At 47.5% G+C, this 21,191-nt stretch overlaps 1 protein-coding gene across 2 annotated transcripts in view; it reads left to right on the top strand.

Moving 5' to 3' along the window:
- Positions 1–21,191, top strand: part of LOC308152702 (ecto-NOX disulfide-thiol exchanger 2-like) — a 103,689-nt gene that overhangs the window by 54,274 nt on the left and 28,224 nt on the right. For both annotated transcript variants that reach the window (XM_080525752.1, XM_080525753.1), the window contains exons 5-7: positions 1,718–1,951; positions 5,811–6,023; positions 10,802–10,908. In XM_080525752.1, the coding sequence (XP_080381878.1) occupies positions 1,718–1,951; positions 5,811–6,023; positions 10,802–10,908 (554 nt within the window). The remainder of the gene's footprint in view (positions 1–1,717; positions 1,952–5,810; positions 6,024–10,801; positions 10,909–21,191) is intronic.

Genomic DNA, 21,191 nt, shown 5'->3' with positions numbered 1-21,191 from the left:
AAGAAGTCTCTATTCGATCTCCGCAGAAACGCTCCTCCACACAACACATGATTTAAATTGAACATGTCAGGTGACGTAAGCTGATATCACATGACACCTTAAGGAGTGAAGTGGTTAATTACGGAAGCATGTGAGTATTAAGCTGGTCGACCGGAGAGAGAGGTGAGCTGGGGGGAACATGATGAGAGTCAGAATAAGGGGATGAGTTGAGAGAGAGGGAAAGAGAGAGAGAGAGAGAGATGAGCGAGGGTGAGAACATGTGATGTGAAAGAGAGAGAGAGAGATGAGCTAGGGTGAGAACATGTGATGTGAAAGAGAGAGAGAGAGAGAGAGAGAGAGAGAGAGAGAGAGAGAGAGAGATGACTTAGGGTGAGAACATGTGATGTGAAAGAGAGAGAGAGAGAGAGAGATGAGCTAGGGTGAGAACATGTGATGTGAAAGAGAGAGAGAGAGAGAGATGAGCTAGGGTGAGAACATGTGATGTGAAAGAGAAGAGAGAGAGATGAGAGAGGGATGAGCTAGGGTGAGAACATGTGATGTGAAAGAGAGAGAGAGAGAGAGAGAGAGAGAGAGAGAGATGAGCTAGGGTGAGAACATGTGATGTGAAAGAGAGAGAGAGAGAGAGAGATGAGCTAGGGTGAGAACATGTGATGTGAAAGAGAGAGAGAGAGAGAGAGAGAGAGAGAGAGAGAGAGAGAGAGAGAGAGAGAGAGAGAGAGAGAGAGAGAGAGAGAGAGAGAGAGAGAGAGAGAGAGAGAGATGAGCTCGGGTGAGAACATGTGATGTGAAAGAGAGAGAGAGAGAGAGAGAGAGAGAGAGAGAGAGAGAGAGAGAGAGAGAGATGAGCTAGGGTGAGAACATGTGATGTGGAAAGAGAGAGAGAGAGAGAGAGACAGAGAGAGAGAGAGATGAGCTCGGGTGAGAACATGTGATGTGAAAGAGAGAGAGAGAGAGAGAGAGAGAGAGAGAGAGAGATGAGCTCGGGTGAGAACATGTGATGTGAAAGAGAGAGAGAGAGAGAGAGATGAGCTAGGGTGAGAACATGTGATGTGAAAGAGAGAGAGAGAGAGAGAGAGAGAGAGAGAGAGGAGAGAGATGAGCTCGGATGAGAACATGTGATGTGAAAGAGAGAGAGAGAGAGAGAGAGAGAGAGAGAGAGATGAGCTAGGGTGAGAGCATGTGATGTGAAAGAGAGAGAGAGAGAGAGAGAGAGAGAGAGAGAGAGAGAGAGAGATGAGCTCGGGTGAGAACATGTGATGTGAAAGAGAGAGAGAGAGAGAGAGAGAGAGAGAGAGATGAGCTAGGGTGAGAACATGTGATGTGAAAGAGAGAGAGAGAGAGATGAGCTAGGGTGAGAACATGTGATGTGAAAGAGAAGAGAGAGAGATGAGAGAGAGAGAGACAGGGGGGGGGGGGGTGCTAGTGTGCACAATGACAATACTTGCATATTTACACAATTGCGACTGCAGCTGGTGAAAGGGGGAACAAGCTGGCAACCGACCAAATCTTCAGACTTTTATTCAGAGAAATGTTCAACGTTGTCGAAAATCAACGACACTCTCGCTAGTCTCTTCTTCCTCTCCTCCTCTATCTGCTCTTCCACTCTCCTGTCCTCCTGCATATGATCCTCTTCCTCTCTCCTGTCCTCCTCTCTCCTCTTCCTTCCATCTTCTCTTCCTGCCCTCCTCCATATGATGCTGTCCCTCTCCTCCCCCAGGTTACCGTATCCGTCTGGGCTCCAGTACAGATAAGAAGGACACGGGGAGGCTCCATGTGGACTTTGCCCAGGCCAGAGACGACCTGTATGAGTGGGAGTGTCACCAGCGCATGATGGCCAGAGAGGAGAGGCACCGGCGGAGGATGGAAGAGGACCGCTTCAGACCCCCCTCCCCTCCCCCCATCGTACACTACTCCGAACACGAGTGTGGCCAGCTCGGGGACAAGATCAAAGGTACACATACATAATAATATATATATATATATATTTTGAGGGGGTTTGAGGGGTGTCTGGTGTAAACTGCCCGCTTCAGGTCCTGCCACAGCCCAATTATTTACTCACCGGATTCTACTTACCTACTTGATTTAACCAATGCAACTTGGGGTTCACTTATTTTTGCACCTGCACTAATTTCTTTATCATTTCTTTTTTTTTACTACATGCATGATTCCCTCTAAACCAACACATGGAATTGGTAAATATAAACCTGTTATGGGGCGGCTGTGGCGCAGGAGGTAGAGCCACTGTCTAATGAAGACAAGGTTGGCAGAACGGCGGTTCGAGCCCCGGCTGGCCACATGTCGAAGTGTCCTTGGGCAAGACACTGAACCCCAAATTTCTCCCAGTGAGCGGGCCGGTGCCTTGCATGGTAGCTTGCCGCCATTGGTGTGTGAATGTGTGTGTGAATGGGTGAATGAGAGGTCATTGTAAAGCGCTTTGGATAAAGGTGCTATATAAGTGCAGTCCATTTAGTTATGTCAGATAAAAAAGACTGGTTCTGATTAAATAAAGATTTCATGGTAAAAACAAAAAAAATATCTCAAATTGCACAAGGGGTACACATGCTTTCAAGAATCACTGTATATATATATAATTTAGCTGACGCTTTTATCCAAAGTGACTTACATTGCTGTGAGCGCATACATTTTTCAGTATATATGGTCCCACTCCCAAAGCCCAGCACACCAACCCTGTAGCACCCTCAACAAATCTAAACACACACACACACACGCACACACACACACACACACACACACACAGCACAAACACATAACACCCACGCACACGACAGCACAAACACAGAACACACACGCACACGCACAGCACAAACACAGAACACCACGCACACGCACAGCACAAACACAGAACGCACACGCACAGCACAGCACACAAAAGCACTTCCACACACACGGTATGGTTCATACATAGGAGCGCAGGGAGACATACAGTATAAACGTCTTGTTTGTCAGCTGCCACAGTGTACTCCCTCTAAAGTCTCTCTCCACTCAGTTGTCTGAAGTGCAGAGCTTGATGCTGTCTACCCTGTACGTCAGACCACTCTGTGTCGGAATCTGTCTCTGTGGAGGGATGCACTGAAAAGCACCATCTGTTCTTCTATACTGTATGTGTTTAGTAAAGAGAGAGAGAGGGGGGGGGGGAGAGAGAGAGGGAGAGATAGTAGAGGCCAGGGAGAGAGGAGAGGGAGGGAGGGAGGAGATAGAGAGAGAGAGAGGGGGGGGAGGGAGAGGGAGTGATATTAGAGGGAGAGAGAGAGAGGGAGGGAGGGAGGGAGATAGAGAGAGAGAGGGGGGGAGGGAGAGGGAGTGATAGTAGAGGGAGAGAGAGAGAGGGAGGGAGAGAGGGAGGGGAGGGAGGGAGGGAGGGAGGATAGAGAGAGAGGGGGGGAGAGAGGGAAGATATGTAGAGGGGAGAGAGAGAGGGAGGGAGGGAGATAGAGAGAGAGAGGGGGGGAGGGAGAGAGAGGGAGAGATAGTAGAGGGAGAGATGTAGAGGGAGAGAGGGAGAGAGAGGGAGGGGAGGGAGGGAGGGAGATAGAGAGAGAGGGGGGGGGGGAGGGAGGGATAGTAGAGGAGAGAAGAGAGAGTGAGGGAGGAGGGAGATAGAGAGAGAGAGGGGGGGGGAGGGAGAGGGAGTGATAGTAGAGGGAGAGAGCGAGAGGGAGGGAGGGAGGGAGGGAGGGGGATAGAGAGAGAGAAAATTATATTTGTATAGACTCCATAGCTTCCAGCTAAACGCTCACAGCTCATTTAGTGTGGAGAGCTGTATGAACCTCTACAGTGTCTGGTCATTGTCAATGATAGACTAGCATAAATATTGTCTGAGGATGTCTATTAATAATGGCCTGTAGTTGGGGGGGTTGTACGAGTGACGGTGGAGCATCTGGAAACCTAAATCATTCTATAAATACAAAGCCAGGGACCTGGGGAGCTGTGGTTATGACACCGTGATTCAATATCTAAAGCAGTGATGGATTATTCATGCAAATCTTCTGACAGACCTGTGTGTGTGGGGAGGGGGGGGGGGATTCTGTGCAGAATAAATCAAAAGCCCTAGCTAGCTGCACTGTGTGTGTGTGTGTGTGTGTGTGTGTGCGCGTGTGTGTGTGTGTGTGTGTGTGTGTGTGTGTGTGTGTGTGTGTGTGTGTGTGTGTCTATGTCTGTGTGTGAGTCTCTCTGTGTGTGTGTGTGTGTGTGTGTGTGTGTGTGTGTGTGTGTGTGTGTGTGTGTGTCTGTGTGTGTGTTTGTGAGTCTGTGTGTGTGTGTGTGTGTGTCTGTGTGTGTGTGTGTCTCTGTGTGAGTGTGTCCATGGGTGTCTGTGTGTGAGTCCCTCAACGCACTTGTGAGCATTCAAGCAGGCCAGGACCACCTCCGGCAGGGCATCAGATTGGATCATTAACAATAGAGATCAATAACCCTCTTGTCTGTTGACATCACCTCATCAGTCCCCCCCCCCCCCCCCCCAAAGCATGAAGAATGCTAAACAGCTTCTGCTTTACAAACACATAATTGTGAAACATAATAGTCACGTCGCTCCCGTTCAGTGGAGTACCTGATCAACACATCTTGGCTCTAAACGAAGGTCCCAATGCTCCTCCCTTCAGTACCTTTGTGTTGCTGAACCTGTTCTCGCTCATTTCAGTGCACAGTGAGGCGTGGACCCTGGACTGGTTACAGACCAACTTTGGAACCTTTGTTTTCTCCGCAATCCGACATGTTGACGTCAAATCCTTTTTTTCATCGATATGCATTCGTATTGATGCAATATGTTTACATTATTGTGTTAGGTTCTTATACTGTATATAAGTTACTAGTTTGTTTATATGTTGATAAAAGTACACAGTTACATGCTAACTCCCCCCTGTCTATATACCCCCTGTGAATAGGCCATATAGTGTATAGAAGTATAGAAGTCACATACTAGATACATTCTCAGATTCCTACCGATCACTTATCCCCCTATTTATGTCTATTTATGTCTCATTCTTGTTTTTTATTATCTTAGGACTGTGTTTGATTGTTAGCACCTAGGGCTTGCATTTAAATGTCGTTGTACCTGTTACAATGACAATTAAGATCATTCATTCATTCATTCAACCACTAACCCACTGACCCTCAGTTAGGCCCTGTTCCCAGAAACTCAACCTCACTCCAGACGACACTGACGTACATGACTGTGTACTGGTGATTTTGTGCTGTCTAGCATGTCCTCCATCAACCCTCACCCCTCATCTCTACCCTGACCTTTGACCCCTACCTCTCTGTCCTCCTCACCTCTACCCTGACCTCTGACCCCTACCTCTCTGTCCTCCTGACCCCTGACCCCTGACCCCTACCTCTCTGTCCCCCTCACCTCTACCCTGACCTCTGACCCCTACCTCTCTGTCCTCCTGACCCCTGACCCCTGTCCCCTACCTCTCTGTCCTCCTGACCTCTACCCTGACCCCTGACCCCTACCTCTCTGTCCTCACCTCTACCCTGACCCCTGACCCCTACCTCTCTGTCCTCCTCACCTCTACCCTGACCCCTGACCCCTACCTCTCTATCCTCCTCACCTCTACCCTGACCCCTGACCCCTACCTCTCTGTCCTCCTCACCTCTACCCTGACCCCTGACCCCTACCTCTCTATCCTCACCTCTACCCTGACCCCTGACCCCTACCTCTCTGTCCTCCTGACCCCTGACCCCTGACCCCTACCTCTCTGTCCTCCTCACCTCTACCCTGACCCCTGACCCCTACCTCTGTCCTCCTCACCTCTACCCTGACCCCTACCTGTCTGTCCTCCTCCCCCCAGATGACTCTCAGTTTGCGGACGCGGTGCGCGTGCTGCTGACCTGGGTGGAGCGTGGCGAGGTGAACCGCCGCAACGCCAACAACTTCTACTCCATGATCCAGCTGTCCAACAGCCACATCCGCAGGCTGATGGGGGAGAAGGCCGCCCACGAGAAGGAGATGGAGGAGGCCAAGGACAAGTTCAAGACTGCCCTGTCTGGCATCCTGGCTCAGTGTGAGTTACCACTAGAGACCACACACTCACACACACACACACACACACAACCACACACACACACACTCACACGCACACACAGAACCACACACACTCACACACGTGCGCGCACGCACACACACACACACACACACCACACACACGCACACTCCCACAGTAGACCTGTATCTACAAGTATACTGTACAAGTAGCCTTCTAGACACTATCTGTACCCAGATCAGTCAGAATCATTCAGACTGTACTCTGATCAGTCTTTTCTCACAGTGTCTGTGTGAGTTACAGTCATGTAGATAGGCCCCTGTAACAGGCCTCCTCACACTGCCATAATGACACAGTCTCACTGCAGTAAAACCGACATCAAAAGTGATCGCCGGCAAGGAACTGGCATTGTCCCTGCACACTGACAGCCATACACTGACAATGACGGGCCCTCAGGCTGTCTGTCTGTCTGTCCGTCCGTCTGTCTGTCTGTCTGTCTGTCGGTCTGTCTGTCTGTCTGTCTGTCTCCCAGCTGGAGCTCCTGTCCTGTTCACCTCGAGACAGAATCATACAGATTTAGTTTTTCAAAGTGAGCCGCTCCAACCCGCCGTGACAGCAGCTCGGTATCTCAGGTTCTGACAGGTGTGACACAGACAGCAAAGATGTCCCAAAGACGTCACACACGCTCAACACTCACACCGCTGCTCTCTCCGACTGTCACGCACTCACTCATGCTCAGTCACACTCACTCACACACACACTCAGGGTCGTGAAGAGGAAAAAAATATATATCTGTGGTTTCAGGGAAGCCTGGGGTGGATTGCTCTGTCGTGCATGCCAATGAACCCGGCAGTAATGGTTTTGTTCTAGAACTGAATGTGTCGCTGTTAAAAATAAGGTAAGTAATGTTTCTAGGTCTCAGGTCTTCAGGTCTCCATGTCCGTTGGCTTTGGCTTTGGCTTTCAGACAACCAGTCTTTAGGGTCGTGCCACTAGGGGGCACTGTGTTCTAGAGTCCACATCCTCCAAGAGGTCAGACACATAAACTCCTCTAGTTGACATCGGTCTGTGGAGTCTGACCTGAAGGAGACGCATAATAGCAAAGTAATTACAGAGTCAGTAACCTCCCTGTTTCCATGAGAACAACAGGGTGGCTGAAGGGAGCAGGAAGAGAATGCTGATGGGACGGTGGTAAAGGTTATCGCTGGACCTGACGCACATCTCTGGCTTAGCCTGGGCTTAGCTTCACAAGAACAACCAGAACACCGAGGGCATCTACTGCAAGTGTTCAGAAATCCATACCATAGGCTATAATGTGCAGACCAAACAGGAATGTATTATGCTAGTATTGATATTTACATCGACTGCTTATTGATTTTGAAAGGCCAGAGTGAGGTAGGTCAAAATCTCTCCTTCTCTTCTTCTCTCTCTCTCTCTCTCTCTCTCTCTCTCTCTCTCTCTCTCTCTCTCTCTCTCTCTCTCTCTCAGTCTCATTCTCTGAAAGGCTAGCCTTCTCCATCACTATAATCCATACAAAAACCTATTTCTATTCATGAGTTTGTCTTTCTCTGTGGTTGCACCCCAGTAAATGTCAACACAGAGTGTGGGGGTCCCGGAAGGGCGCTATACCTGCATAGTGTAAAGCCGCAAGTCCATATTTACCACAGTTTTACCAGGGTTTCTCACAGCTGTAGATTGGAATCCATGGACTCGGTCTCCGAATACAATATCACACTCATCTCTGCTGGCATTTGACTGTTGTCGTCGCCCCCGGAATTTAATTGTTCCTTTTCAAAAAAGCCCCTGACCATGTCTCTGCTAGAGTACGAAGCAGCTTATTGAAATGGCTCCTGTTTGATGAATGTTTGGCAAGGAGAAATGTCCTCCAGTAAAACAAGGCCGTTTTTTTCTCAGCTGAAGGATTTATGAGCCAATGAAACGCCTCCTTCATATTTCACCCAGAGAGGAGAATATGACAATCATCTCTCAGCTGAGTTTGTATCTTCATCCATCACGCCGCATGGATGCCTGCCTTCACGCCTCTGCGTGCTTCATCCCAGGGATGAACCTGCCTGACAGAAACTTAATGACCTCATTTAGCAATGGGGACGAGCTGGTGCCTCACATAGATTCTGGTAGCATCTCTAGCTTCTTATACAGAGACGGAGCACCTCATCCAGCTGTATCTCACAATGAGGCTCTTTTATCCATCATCCAGGCAGTAATTCCAGTGTAATTGCTGTAGTAACAGTTCAGTCAGAGCCCCATGTGTCAGAGAGGAGAGACAGAGGCAGCCCTGCTGTAGTTTCTCACAGACACGACAAGGCACAGCCACTAACAGTATCTATCAGCCTCTCTCTCTCTCTCTCTCTCTCTCTCTCTCTCTCTCTCTCTCTCTCTCTCTCTCTCTCTCTCTCTCTCTCTCTCTCTCTCTCTCTCTCTCTCTCTTCCTTAGTCTCACACACACCTAACCTCTCCCCTGCCTTCCCCATTGATCTCCTCCATCAAATTAAAAGATTCAGACAAGCCTCTCTTCGATCGATCTTAACACGCCCCCTCCCTCTCAGACCCCCTCTCCCCTCCCTCCACCTTCCCTAGGCCACAACGCCGGTGGTCTTATTGACTCCCCCTGGGTTCGTTAGACCTCTCTGAGAAAGTAAGGCTGGTGCCCATTAGACGGGGCATGACCCCACCGCACACAACAGTAGACCACACCAACGGACACACACATTCTACTGTACCATCAGATAGAGGCACTCTTAGGGGACCATGAATGTTTCTGTGTCATGATGAGTTACTGTCCGACCGGTCTGTCTGACTAACTTGAGGTCACTTGGTGCTGCATCAACAGGTGAGTCATTGATCCTGTAGGTCATTACAGTAAAGCCCCTTTCACATATAGTTCCCTGTGTATTACATGGAATCCCAACCTGGGTCCGCCAGTGATTTTCGCCGTTCACACATTGGCTAATTGCCCGACAATTGCTGTGTTCTCCTTTAAACACATGGCTCCGACCCGAGTCTGTGAATCACACATTCAACTGGATGCAGAACCAGAACGAGACAGGCGCATGAGAATGCCATATACCATGTATATATATACCATATATATATATATATATATATATATATATATATATCTGCCATATATCAATACCTCCGTTTTATGGAATATACTGGGAAGGCTTGTATGTGTGAAAGAGGTTGAAAGAGGTTTAACACACGCACACACACGCACGCACGCACACACACACACACACACACACACGCGCACACACACACACACACACACACACACACACACACACACACACACACACACACAGTAGACTGAAGGTTGTTAAGGCCAGCTGTCAATCAGGTGCTGACAGGTGTGTCAGGGATGGATCACCACAGACAAATGCCTCCCAGCAGCCTCTGGGCTCTCCTCCCCTCCTCCAGCACTGAGCCTCTGAATCAAAGCTGCTCCATCTCTCCATCTCTCCATCTCTCCATCTCTCCATCTCTCCTCTCCAGGGATAAGACCACCCACCATCCCCCTCTCATCTCTTACATCAGCCAGCCAGGAGACTCTAGATTCCCTCTTTCAAGTGTGATCAGATCTGTGTGTTTTCAGGAGGCTTCTATTAATAAGAAGGTCATTAGAGATGCCTCCCAGTGCTGCTTTAAGAGCAGCGCTGCTCCACAACCCAATCTGCACTGAGGAGGGTAATGAATAGAGGTGCTGCCAGTGTCCGATAGCATCAGCCTTGTCATTCCATGTCATTACCAAGGAGAGGCTTTACCACAGAGCCACCAGCCGTCTTCATTAGATCTCAACCTCAGAAGCTTTACAAAAAAAAAAAGCTTTTGAGAGTCTTTGATTCTAACATTCCTACCATCTGAGAGTCCATGAAGGTGAGGAACAGAGACAGATTATAGAAAAAGGGTTTCAGTTACAGGTAGAGACTTGTTTTTTCTTCCCTTATGAAGTGTCGTCTGTATCCCTGTATGTGGAGTAATGGAGAGTCACTCTGAGGTCACCTCCCCTGCCTCCACACCCTACCTCCCCCCCCCACACACCCTACCTCCCCCCCTCCACACCCTACCTCCCCCTTCCACACCCTACCTCCCCCCTCCACACCCTACCTCGCCCCCTCCACACCCTACCTCCCCCCCTCCACACCCTACCTCCCCCCCTACACCCTACCTCCCCCCTCCACACCCTACCTCCCCCCCTCCACACCCTACCTCCCCCCTCCACACCGTACCTCCCCCCTCCACACCCTACCTCCCCCCTCCACACCCTACCTCCCCCCCTCCACACCCTACCTCCCCCCCTCCACAACCTACCTCCCCCCTCCACACCCTACCTCCCCCCCTCCACACCCTACCTCCCCCCTCCACACCCTACCTCCCCCCTCCACACCGTACCTCCCCCCCTCCACACCCTACCTCCCCCCCTCCACACCCTACCTCCCCCCCTCCACACCCTACCTCCCCCCTCCACACCCTACCTCCCCCCTCCACACCCTACCTCCCCACCTCCACACCCTACCTCCCCTGCCTCCACACCCTACCTCCCCCCCTCCTCCCCCCTCCATACTCCTCCCCTGCTGGCACTGACCCAGAGCTCTAGGTTTGACCAGAACAGAGCATCAGATACAAACACAGACGTCCAGTAGAGAATAGAGCACACACACGTGGACACACAGTAAAGTGCCTTCCTACCTGATTCCACTTTCTCACTCCTCTGCTCCTTCCCACCCGCCCTCTCTCTCTCTCTCTGGACGGTCACTGGCCCCTGCACCCCCGCCACAGTTGAGCAGATTGTGTCTGTATTCCACGCTGCTTCCAAACAAAAGGCATGGGACCATTTCTCCAAAGCTCAACGCAAGAACCTGGACGTGTGGCGCAAGCAAGCAGAGGTGGGTGTTTTCTCCTTTACCTGTTTTTATTCACCTATTTATATTCACGTGGTAATAGTCTCCTTTTGATTTTATAATTTATGTACATTTATGTAACACTTAATGTGAGCATCCCCATCTCCCTCCTGTATTCCTTCACACATTTTGTGGAGTTCGTGGTGTTGTCTTGACAAATCCATGATTTGTGTTAAGCAGGCTAAATGCTAAGCTAAGTGCCAGACTCAACACCAAGAGCTAGACAGAAACCTGTAGGGGTTTAGCTTGAATTTAGCTCAGATGCTAGGCTACACCCAGGCTCTCTGCTAAGCTCAGCCCCAGAGGGTGAGCCCCTGTCAGGCCCAGGTCCAGGGCATTGGCCCTTCTGTCCCCTGAAGGGAGTCCTGCTCGGTGAGTGTTCAGTAACCCACAAGACTACCAGGAACAGGTAACTGTAGACTCATCCTTTCACTCAACCAGTCAATCAATGTATTATCCTGTAACACATGAACATGTTCTATAAACCTTCCCGTCACCTTGTTACTCACTGGCTGTGTTCTTACCCAGCAGATGAGGAAGAGGCAGATTTGATTTTCCTGTTTTGTTTTGGTGGGGAATTGGGTTCATCCATCTTGAGACATGAGCGTTTATTAATTCATAAAACCTGACAAGATTTGTTCACTGTATTTGATTCATTATTTTTTCCATCCGACAAACGCCACATTTATTACAGTGAACGCTTCGCCTCATTAATGGACGGTGTTCAAGTGTGACACGATTGTAATACTTTGCGCCCAAATGAGTGAGTGTGATCTGGGGGCGTCAGTGTGTACAACACCAGATTTGGTGTGTAATTGACAACCTAATCTCCCGTCTCACTGTCAGACGCACAGCAGCGTTTCCATTGGATCACAGGCTGGAGACGGTTTATCTGTCCTGTTGATGATCGTCTCAGACTACATAACACCCTGCTGCTTCACTGCATACGCTCTGACTGTGACTCTACATACGCTCTGACTGTGACTCTACATACGCTGACTGTGACTCTACATACGCTTTGAATGTGACTCTGCATACACTCTGACTGTGACTCTACATACGCTCTGACTGTGACTCTACATACGCTCTGACTGTGACTCTACATACGCTCTGACTGTGACTCTACATACGCTCTGACTGTGACTCTACATACGCTTTGACTGTGACTCTACATACGCTCTGACTGTGACTACATACGCTCTGACTGTGACTACATACGCTCTGACTGTGACTCTACATACGCTCTGACTGTGACTCTACATACGCTCTGACTGTGACTCTACATACGCTCTGACTGTGACTCTACATACGCTCTGACTGTGACTCTACATACGCTCTGACTGTGACTCTACATACGCTCTGACTGTGACTCTACATACTCTTTGACTGTGACTCTACATACGCTCTGACTGTGACTACATACGCTCTGACTGTGACTCTACATACACTCTGACTGTGACTCTACATACTCTTTGACTGTGACTCTACATACTCTTTGACTGTGACTCTACATACGCTCTGACTGTGACTACATACGCTCTGACTGTGACTCTACATACGCTCTGACTGTGACTCTACATACGCTCTGACTGTGACTCTACATACGCTCTGACTGTGACTCTACATACTCTTTGACTGTGACTCTACATACGCTCTGACTGTGACTCTACATACTCTTTGACTGTGACTCTACATACGCTCTGACTGTGACTCTACATACTCTTTGACTGTGACTCTACATACACTCTGACTGTGACCTTACATACGCTCTGACTGTGACTCTACATACGCTCTGACTGTGACTCTACATACGCTCTGACTGTGACTCTACATACGCTCTGACTGTGACTCTACATACACTTTGACTGTGACTCTACATACGCTTTGACTGTGACTCTACATACGCTCTGACTGTGACTCTACATACGCTCTGACTGTGACTCTACATACGCTCTGACTGTGACTCTACATACACTTTGACTGTGACTCTACATACGCTCTGACTGTGACTATACATACGCTTTGACTGTGACTCTACATACACTTTGACTGTGACTCTACATACACTCTGACTGTGACTCTACATACGCTCTGACTGTGACTCTACATACGCTCTGACTGTGACTCTACATACGCTTTGACTGTGACTCTACATACACTTTGACTGTGACTCTACATACACTCTGACTGTGACTCTACATACGCTCTGACTGTGACTCTACATACGCTCTGACTGTGACTCTACATACGCTTTGACTGTGACTCTACATACGCTCTGACTGTGACTCTACATACGCTCTGACTGTGACTCTACATACACTTTGACTGTGACTCTACATACACTCTGACTGTGACTCTACATACGCTCTGACTGTGACTCTACATACGCTCTGACTGTGACTCTACATACGCTCTGACTGTGACTCTACATACGCTTTGAATGTGACTCTGCATACACTCTGACTGTGACTCTACATACGCTCTGACTGTGACTCTACATACGCTCTGACTGTGACTCTACATACGCTCTGACTGTGACTCTACATACGCTCTGACTGTGACTCTACATACGCTTTGACTGTGACTCTACATACGCTCTGACTGTGACTACATACGCTCTGACTGTGACTACATACGCTCTGACTGTGACTCTACATACGCTCTGACTGTGACTCTACATACGCTCTGACTGTGACTCTACATACGCTCTGACTGTGACTCTACATACGCTCTGACTGTGACTCTACATACGCTCTGACTGTGACTCTACATACGCTCTGACTGTGACTCTACATACTCTTTGACTGTGACTCTACATACGCTCTGACTGTGACTACATACGCTCTGACTGTGACTCTACATACACTCTGACTGTGACTCTACATACTCTTTGACTGTGACTCTACATACTCTTTGACTGTGACTCTACATACGCTCTGACTGTGACTACATACGCTCTGACTGTGACTCTACATACGCTCTGACTGTGACTCTACATACGCTCTGACTGTGACTCTACATACGCTCTGACTGTGACTCTACATACTCTTTGACTGTGACTCTACCTACGCTCTGACTGTGACTCTACATACTCTTTGACTGTGACTCTACATACGCTCTGACTGTGACTCTACATACTCTTTGACTGTGACTCTACATACACTCTGACTGTGACTCTACATACGCTCTGACTGTGACTCTACATACGCTCTGACTGTGACTCTACATACGCTCTGACTGTGACTCTACATACGCTCTGACTGTGACTCTACATACACTTTGACTGTGACTCTACATACGCTTTGACTGTGACTCTACATACGCTCTGACTGTGACTCTACATATGCTCTGACTGTGACTCTACATACGCTCTGACTGTGACTCTACATACACTTTGACTGTGACTCTACATACGCTCTGACTGTGACTCTACATACGCTTTGACTGTGACTCTACATACACTTTGACTGTGACTCTACATACACTCTGACTGTGACTCTACATACACTTTGACTGTGACTCTACATACGCTCTGACTGTGACTCTACATACACTCTGACTGTGACTCTACATACGCTCTGACTGTGACTCTACATACGCTTTGACTGTGACTCTACATACGCTCTGACTGTGACTCTACATACGCTTTGACTGTGACTCTACATACGCTCTGACTGTGACTCTACATACGCTCTGACTGTGACTCTACATACGCTCTGACTGTGACTCTACATACGCTCTGACTGTGACTCTACATACGCTCTGACTGTGACTCTACATACGCTCTGACTGTGACTCTACATACGCTCTGACTGTGACTCTACATACACTCTGACTGTGACTCTACATACGCTCTGACTGTGACTCTACATACGCTCTGACTGTGACTCTACATACGCTCTGACTGTGACTCTCATACGCTCTGACTGTGACTCTCTACATACTCTCTGACTGTGACTCTACATACGCTCTGACTGTGACTCTACATACGCTCTGACTGTGACTCTACATACGCTCTGACTGTGACTCTACATACACTTTGACTGTGACTCTACATACGCTTTGACTGTGACTCTACATACGCTCTGACTGTGACTCTACATACGCTCTGACTGTGACTCTACATACACTTTGACTGTGACTCTACATACGCTCTGACTGTGACTCTACATACGCTCTGACTGTGACTCTACATACGCTCTGACTGTGACTCTACATACGCTCTGACTGTGACTCTACATACGCTCTGACTGTGACTCTACATACACTCTGACTGTGACTCTACATACGCTTTGACTGTGACTCTACATACTCTCTGACTGTGACTCTACATACGCTTTGACTGTGACTCTACATACGCTTTGACTGTGACTCTACATACGCTCTGACTGTGACTCTACATACGCTCTGACTGTGACTCTACATACGCTCTGACTGTGACTTCTTGTACTTCTTGTTCTTTTCTGCAGCATCATGAGTATGAGCATTCAGTCTTGATGGCCTAATACTACCTGTATGCTGTGTGTGTGTGTGTGTGTGTGTGTGTGTGTGTGTGTGTGTGTGTGTGTGTGTGTGTGTGTGTGTGGCAACAGATAACGGCTTGTCTTCTCTAAAGGTAGGTGTGTGTAGCGACATCCCACCTCTCTTAACAAGACTGACAGTTTAGAGGCTTACATTAAAACATACACACACACAAACACACACACACACACACACACACACAACCACACTCACACAACCACACACACTCACACATCATGGCCCTTTATTTTTCACAGCATGAAGTCAGAAATGTTCAGGGATCTCAGTGAAGCTCTAATCTGTGTGAATATTCATGTATTTAAAAAGAAAAACCACGGTTGCGTACAGTACACGCCCCTGCAGGATTGCAGAATACTAATGACTGTAGGAATAGAAGTCCTTCTGACACGCTCACAGTTAACAACTGCAGCTGAGAGCGGTTCACACAGTGTGCTGCTGATGCATATTAACACTCAACTGCAGGCTGTGAATATTCATGTATTGTGATCCAGAATTCAGCAATGGTGCACAGAATCCTAAACATGCTAATGGCAACTCATAATCCTAAACATGCTAATGGCAACTCATAATCCTAAACATGCTAATGGCAACTCATAATCCTAAACATGCTAATGGCACTATTAGAAGTTCCGTGCCACTAGACCTTAGGGGTCTAGCTGGTGTGTATCTTATGAGCATGTCCACCATGTAATTGGGCGCATCGCAGTGGAGTGATTTATAGACTAGTAAAAGGATCTTAAAGTCCATTCTATAACTGACAGGGAGCCAGTGTAGTGATCTCAAGACAGGTGTGATGTGCGCTCTTCGTTTGGTCGTAGTAAGGACACGAGCAGCAGCATTCTGAACCATTTGTAGTCTATTAATCATTTTTTTGGGGAGACCTGTCAGGAGAGCATTACAGTAATCTAGCCTACTAGTAACAAACGCATGCATTCATTTGTTGGTGTCTGCCTGGGAGAGAAATGATTGTACCTTAGTGATGTTTCTTAAATGGTAGAAGGATGTTTTAATAGTATTATTAATATGAGTTTCAAAATGTAGATCTGGGTCAATTATGACACCAAGATTCCTAGCCTGACACTTAGTGTTAAGAGCTAGTGTTTTCAAGTGTGCAGATAATTTCTCTCTCCCAGTTTTCTCGCCAATGATCAATACCTCTGTTTTTTCTTGATTGAGTTGGAGAACATTTTGTGTCATCCAAATATGAATATCAGCAATACAATCTATCAGGTGGTCGATCATCTTGTAGTCGTTGGGAGTTACTGAGATATAAAGCTGAGTGTCGTCAGCATAGCTGTGGTAGTTAACGCTATGCCTCTTGATAACAGAACTGAGGGGTAGCATGTATAGGCTAAAAAGCAATGGTCCTAAAATGGACCCCTGGGGAACTCCACAGGTTGCGCTATAATTGTTTGACTTATGGTCACCAAGTCCTACAAAGTAGTCTCGGTCAGCCAGGTAAATCCTGAACCAGTTTAAGACCGGACCTGAGAGGCCAACCCAGTTTTCTTCAATAAGTCAAGTCTCTCAATAAGTATGGAATGGTCTACCGTATCAAAGGCTGCACTTAAGTCTAAGAGTACAAGAATCGAGAGTTTTTTCAAGTCTGCATTTATCCTAAGGTCATTAGTTACCTTAAGCAAAGCGGTTTCTGTAATGTGGTATGATCGGAAACCTGACTGAAGGGGGTCATACCTATTATTTAAGACTAAGAATTCATGAAGCTGTTTGTACGCTGCCTTTTCTAAAATGTTGCTTAGAAAAGTGAGATTGGATATTGGTCTACAGTTTTTTGGATCAGAAGGATCTAGGTTACTTTTCTTCAGGGTGGGTCTAACCAGGGCAGTTTTAAGCGCCGCAGCTAAACATGCTAAGGATAGCTCATAATCCTAAACATGCTAAGGACAGCTCATAATCCTAAACATGCTATTGAACAAAGGAGCTCTTATCACACATGGAGAACCCATGGAGTCCATGCTACGGTAATGAGGCAGGTGTATGCAGTGTTGCTACGGTAATGAGGCAGGTGTATGCAGTGTTGCTATGGTAATGAGGCAGGTGTATGCAGTGTTGCTATGGTAATGAGGCAGGTGAATGCAGTGTTGCTATGGTAATGAGGCAGGTGTATGCAGTGTTTAATGATGGGGATGTACACCCCATCATCTCTGTCGGCCCTGAAACCTGTCTTCTATTGTTCTGCTGACACTCAGACCTGGAGTCTCTCTGGGCTCTGGTCTTTAGAGGGAATATTATCGTGTCTTCTCTCTGGAAATGTGAGGTAGTTATTTATAGATATCACCAAGGACTCTGTCTATCTAACCACCTGGGCTGTGTTACTGTGTGCGTGTGTGTGCGTGTGTGCGCGTGGGTGTGCGTGGGTGTGTGCGTGTGCGTACCACCTGTGAATTGTGTCTGCGTTAGTATTTATCGTAGGACAGGATGTTCAAAACAGCGGGATTGAAACTGACACAGGGACATCTGTCCGTCTAGGCACTATCACCACGACCATCTGCTACTGTCCTTCCATCCATCCATCCATCTATCCATTTACCTGTTCACAAATCAACCCATCCATCCACCCATCTATGTCCCCCCTCCCCCCAGCCAAACCCCTCCAAAAACACATCCATCACTCCATCTGTCCATCTGTCTCTAGTGCAATTCTTCTGGTGTTGTTGTCCCAGTTGTCCCTGGCGGTTGTGTTCCCTACTGTCTTAGTCTATCTTTCTTTCTCTTAGAGGGATGACATGCAGGACAGGTCGAGGGCTGGAATCGAACCAGGAACCCTGCAATTACCTGGCAATTACCCTGCAATTACCTGGCATGGCCTTAGTGAGCTACCACAGTCAGGCGCCAATACTCAGGCCTGCTGCAGGACGGCACCGCCTCGGGTCGCCTCAGTACACAGACATGTCATCAACGTGACACCGTCTGGTGAAAAGGTCCGCGTGTCGGCAATCCTCAGAGCGAGTTTCTCCGGGTACTTGGTTTGAGGTTTACCAACATTCAAATATAAGCATATTATCCTCTTCAGCTATTTTCAGATTTCAACGTATGACACATATTTTGAAGGCTTATAATCTGCACCTTCATAATCTGGTAACAACTGAAAAATTACCTTGCCCTATTTGAGGACTTTTTCACCAGACCCTGTCATAAATGCTCTACACAGAGCCTGGACAACAGGGCTCCTGTACAGGCCAGAGACTCCAGTGGAGAGAATAGACGGAAGAGAGCTAAAGCATACATACAACTATTACAATCTTTCCTCTGTTTCAACATCCTGTCTTCAGTTATTTGCTGAAGAGAGTAGGGGTATATGTGTGTGTGTGTGTGTGTGTGTGTGTGTGTGTGTGTGTGTGTGTGTGTGTGTGTGTGTGAGTGTGTCTGTCTGTGTGTGTGTGTGTGTGTGTGCGTGTGTGTGTGTGTGTGTGTGTGTGTGTGTGTGTGTGTGAGTGTGTCTGTCTGTGTGTGTGTGTGTGTGCGTGTGTGGTCTGCTGATTGTCTTGTGTGAATGTGTATGTGTATGTGCGTGTGTGCCTGCCTGGTTGTGTGCGTGATATTCCCTACACACTGGACAGATGGGTCTGTTTGTTTGTGGACTACCTCTTTAACCTCTGTGATTGACCAGCAGCTCTATCTAAAGACACCGCACAGATGGTTGTGTTTACTCCAAGCCAGTGGTTTTCTGCTCAATAACGATGCTCATTTCTCTCCCCCAGCGTTGTGTGCGTGTCTGTGAGTGCATGTCTGTGTGTGTGTGTGTGTGTGTGTGTGTGTGTGTGTGTGTGTGTGTGTGTGTGTGTGTGTGTGTGTGTGTGGTCTGCTGATTGTCTTCAGATCTCTCTTGGCTAATTAAACAGAGAATAGCCCTCTGGGAGGAAGCCAACACACACCACTGTATTCCACACACAACACAGACCCGTTGCTATAGACGACAGATACAGTTGTGACTCTCTTATTTACATTACATTACATGTTAGGCGTTTAGTAGACGCCTTTACCCAAAGCGACTCGCAACAAATAAATTTTCTAAGTAAGTGAATCATCTATCCATCAGTCGTAGCAGGAACATGTAATCTATGCTAGGGCCAGGGGCCATTGTCAGTCATAGTGCTAGGAGATGGAAGAATTAAGATTGTTCTTCTTTTAAAATGTTCTTTTTTCTTTTTTACAGTAGAGAAAATGTAGAGGGGGGTAGAGGGGATGAAGAGGTCTTAGGAGGGACAGGTAAGGTGTAGCCTGAAGAGATGGGTCTTCAGTGGCTCTCATTCACACGTACAGTGGGGTGCAAACATTTCGGCACCCCTGGTTTAAATGTCTGTTACAATTGATCTCCAAGTGATTGAAAGCAAACCTGAACACTGAATGCTACAAAGTTCAACATGATACCGAGCAAGGTTTCTTTTTCTTTTAATTTCAGAGTTTCTAAATGATAAAAAGGAAAAGGAAAAGGGCCCTGTGCAAAAGTTTGGGAACCCTTTTGGATTATTCTTTGTTACCTTTTGAGAAGATGATTACTACGGCCCAGACCAAGGTGATTTACTCATTAGGGCTTCACTGAGTCAGGTGAATATAATTCCAGGGTTGAACACAAAAGACCTCAACACAAAATTATGCGTCTGAGGTATGCAAAAGAAAACCTTGAGAAACAGGAAGCCTATTGGAACAATGTGCTTTGGACTGATGAAACCAAAATTGAACTTTTTGGCCACAACCAAAGAAAGTATGTTTGGAGAAAAAAGGGTGAAGCATTTGTAGAGAAGAACACCTTGCCAACTGTTAAGCATGGAGGTGGATCCATTATGCTTTGGGGTTGTGTAGCAGCTGGGGGCACAGGCAATATTGTGCAGGTGGAAGGAAGAATGGATTCCACCAAATATCAAGACATTCTAGAGGCTAATGTTAGGTCTAAGGTCAGTCCAGAAATTTAAGTTGAAGAGAGGTTGGGTATTCCAGCAAGACAATGACCCGAAGCATACCTCAAAATCAACCATGAAGTACCTCCAGGAAAAAGGTTTTGAAATGGCCATCACAGTCCCCAGACTAGAATATTAATGAAATATTAATGAGATATCAAACATGCCATGCATGCAAGAAGGCCGAAGAATATTTCTGAGCTAGAGTTGTTCTGCCAGGAAGAATGGGCAACATTTCCCAAAACAAGAATTTAAAGACTCTTAGCTGGCTACAGGAAGCGTTTGCAAGCTGTTATAGTTGCCCGAGGAGGAGTTACAAAGTACTATCTGACAGGGTTCCCAAACTTTTGCGCACGGCCTTTTTCCTTCTTTTATTATTTAGAAACTGTAAAAAGTAAAATAATAATCTTGTGATGAAATGTGTCATGTTTAACTTTGTGCCATTTAGAAGTTAGGTTTGCTTCTTTTCACTTAGATATTTATTGTAAAAGGCATTTTGACTAGGGGTGTCCGCATTTTTGCACCCCACTGTAGCAGGTCCTGCCCCTTACTGGTCAGTAGGTTGTGGTGTGGTGTGGTCAGGTCAGTTTATCAGTCAGGTCAGTTTATCAGTCAGGTCAGTATTCGGTCTTCCCTCTTCCTTGCAGGGCAAATAGCAGCTGAACAAAGATGACCAGCGTGAAGCTGTACCTGACCATATAGATGAACTCAGAACAGAGACAGAGACACAGTGGGACACAGCAACACACTGGTTCAGTTCAGTTCAGGACAGTACAGGCAGGCTGCTGCTATCTGCTGCCTCATCAC

This window comes from Nansenia antarctica (genome assembly GCF_963989245.1).
Source record: "Nansenia antarctica genome assembly, chromosome: 3".
In the NCBI taxonomy this organism is placed as follows: domain Eukaryota; kingdom Metazoa; phylum Chordata; class Actinopteri; order Argentiniformes; family Microstomatidae; genus Nansenia; species Nansenia antarctica.
The sequence above is the reverse complement of the archived record's forward strand: the minus strand, read 5'-3'. Positions and strand labels throughout refer to the sequence as shown.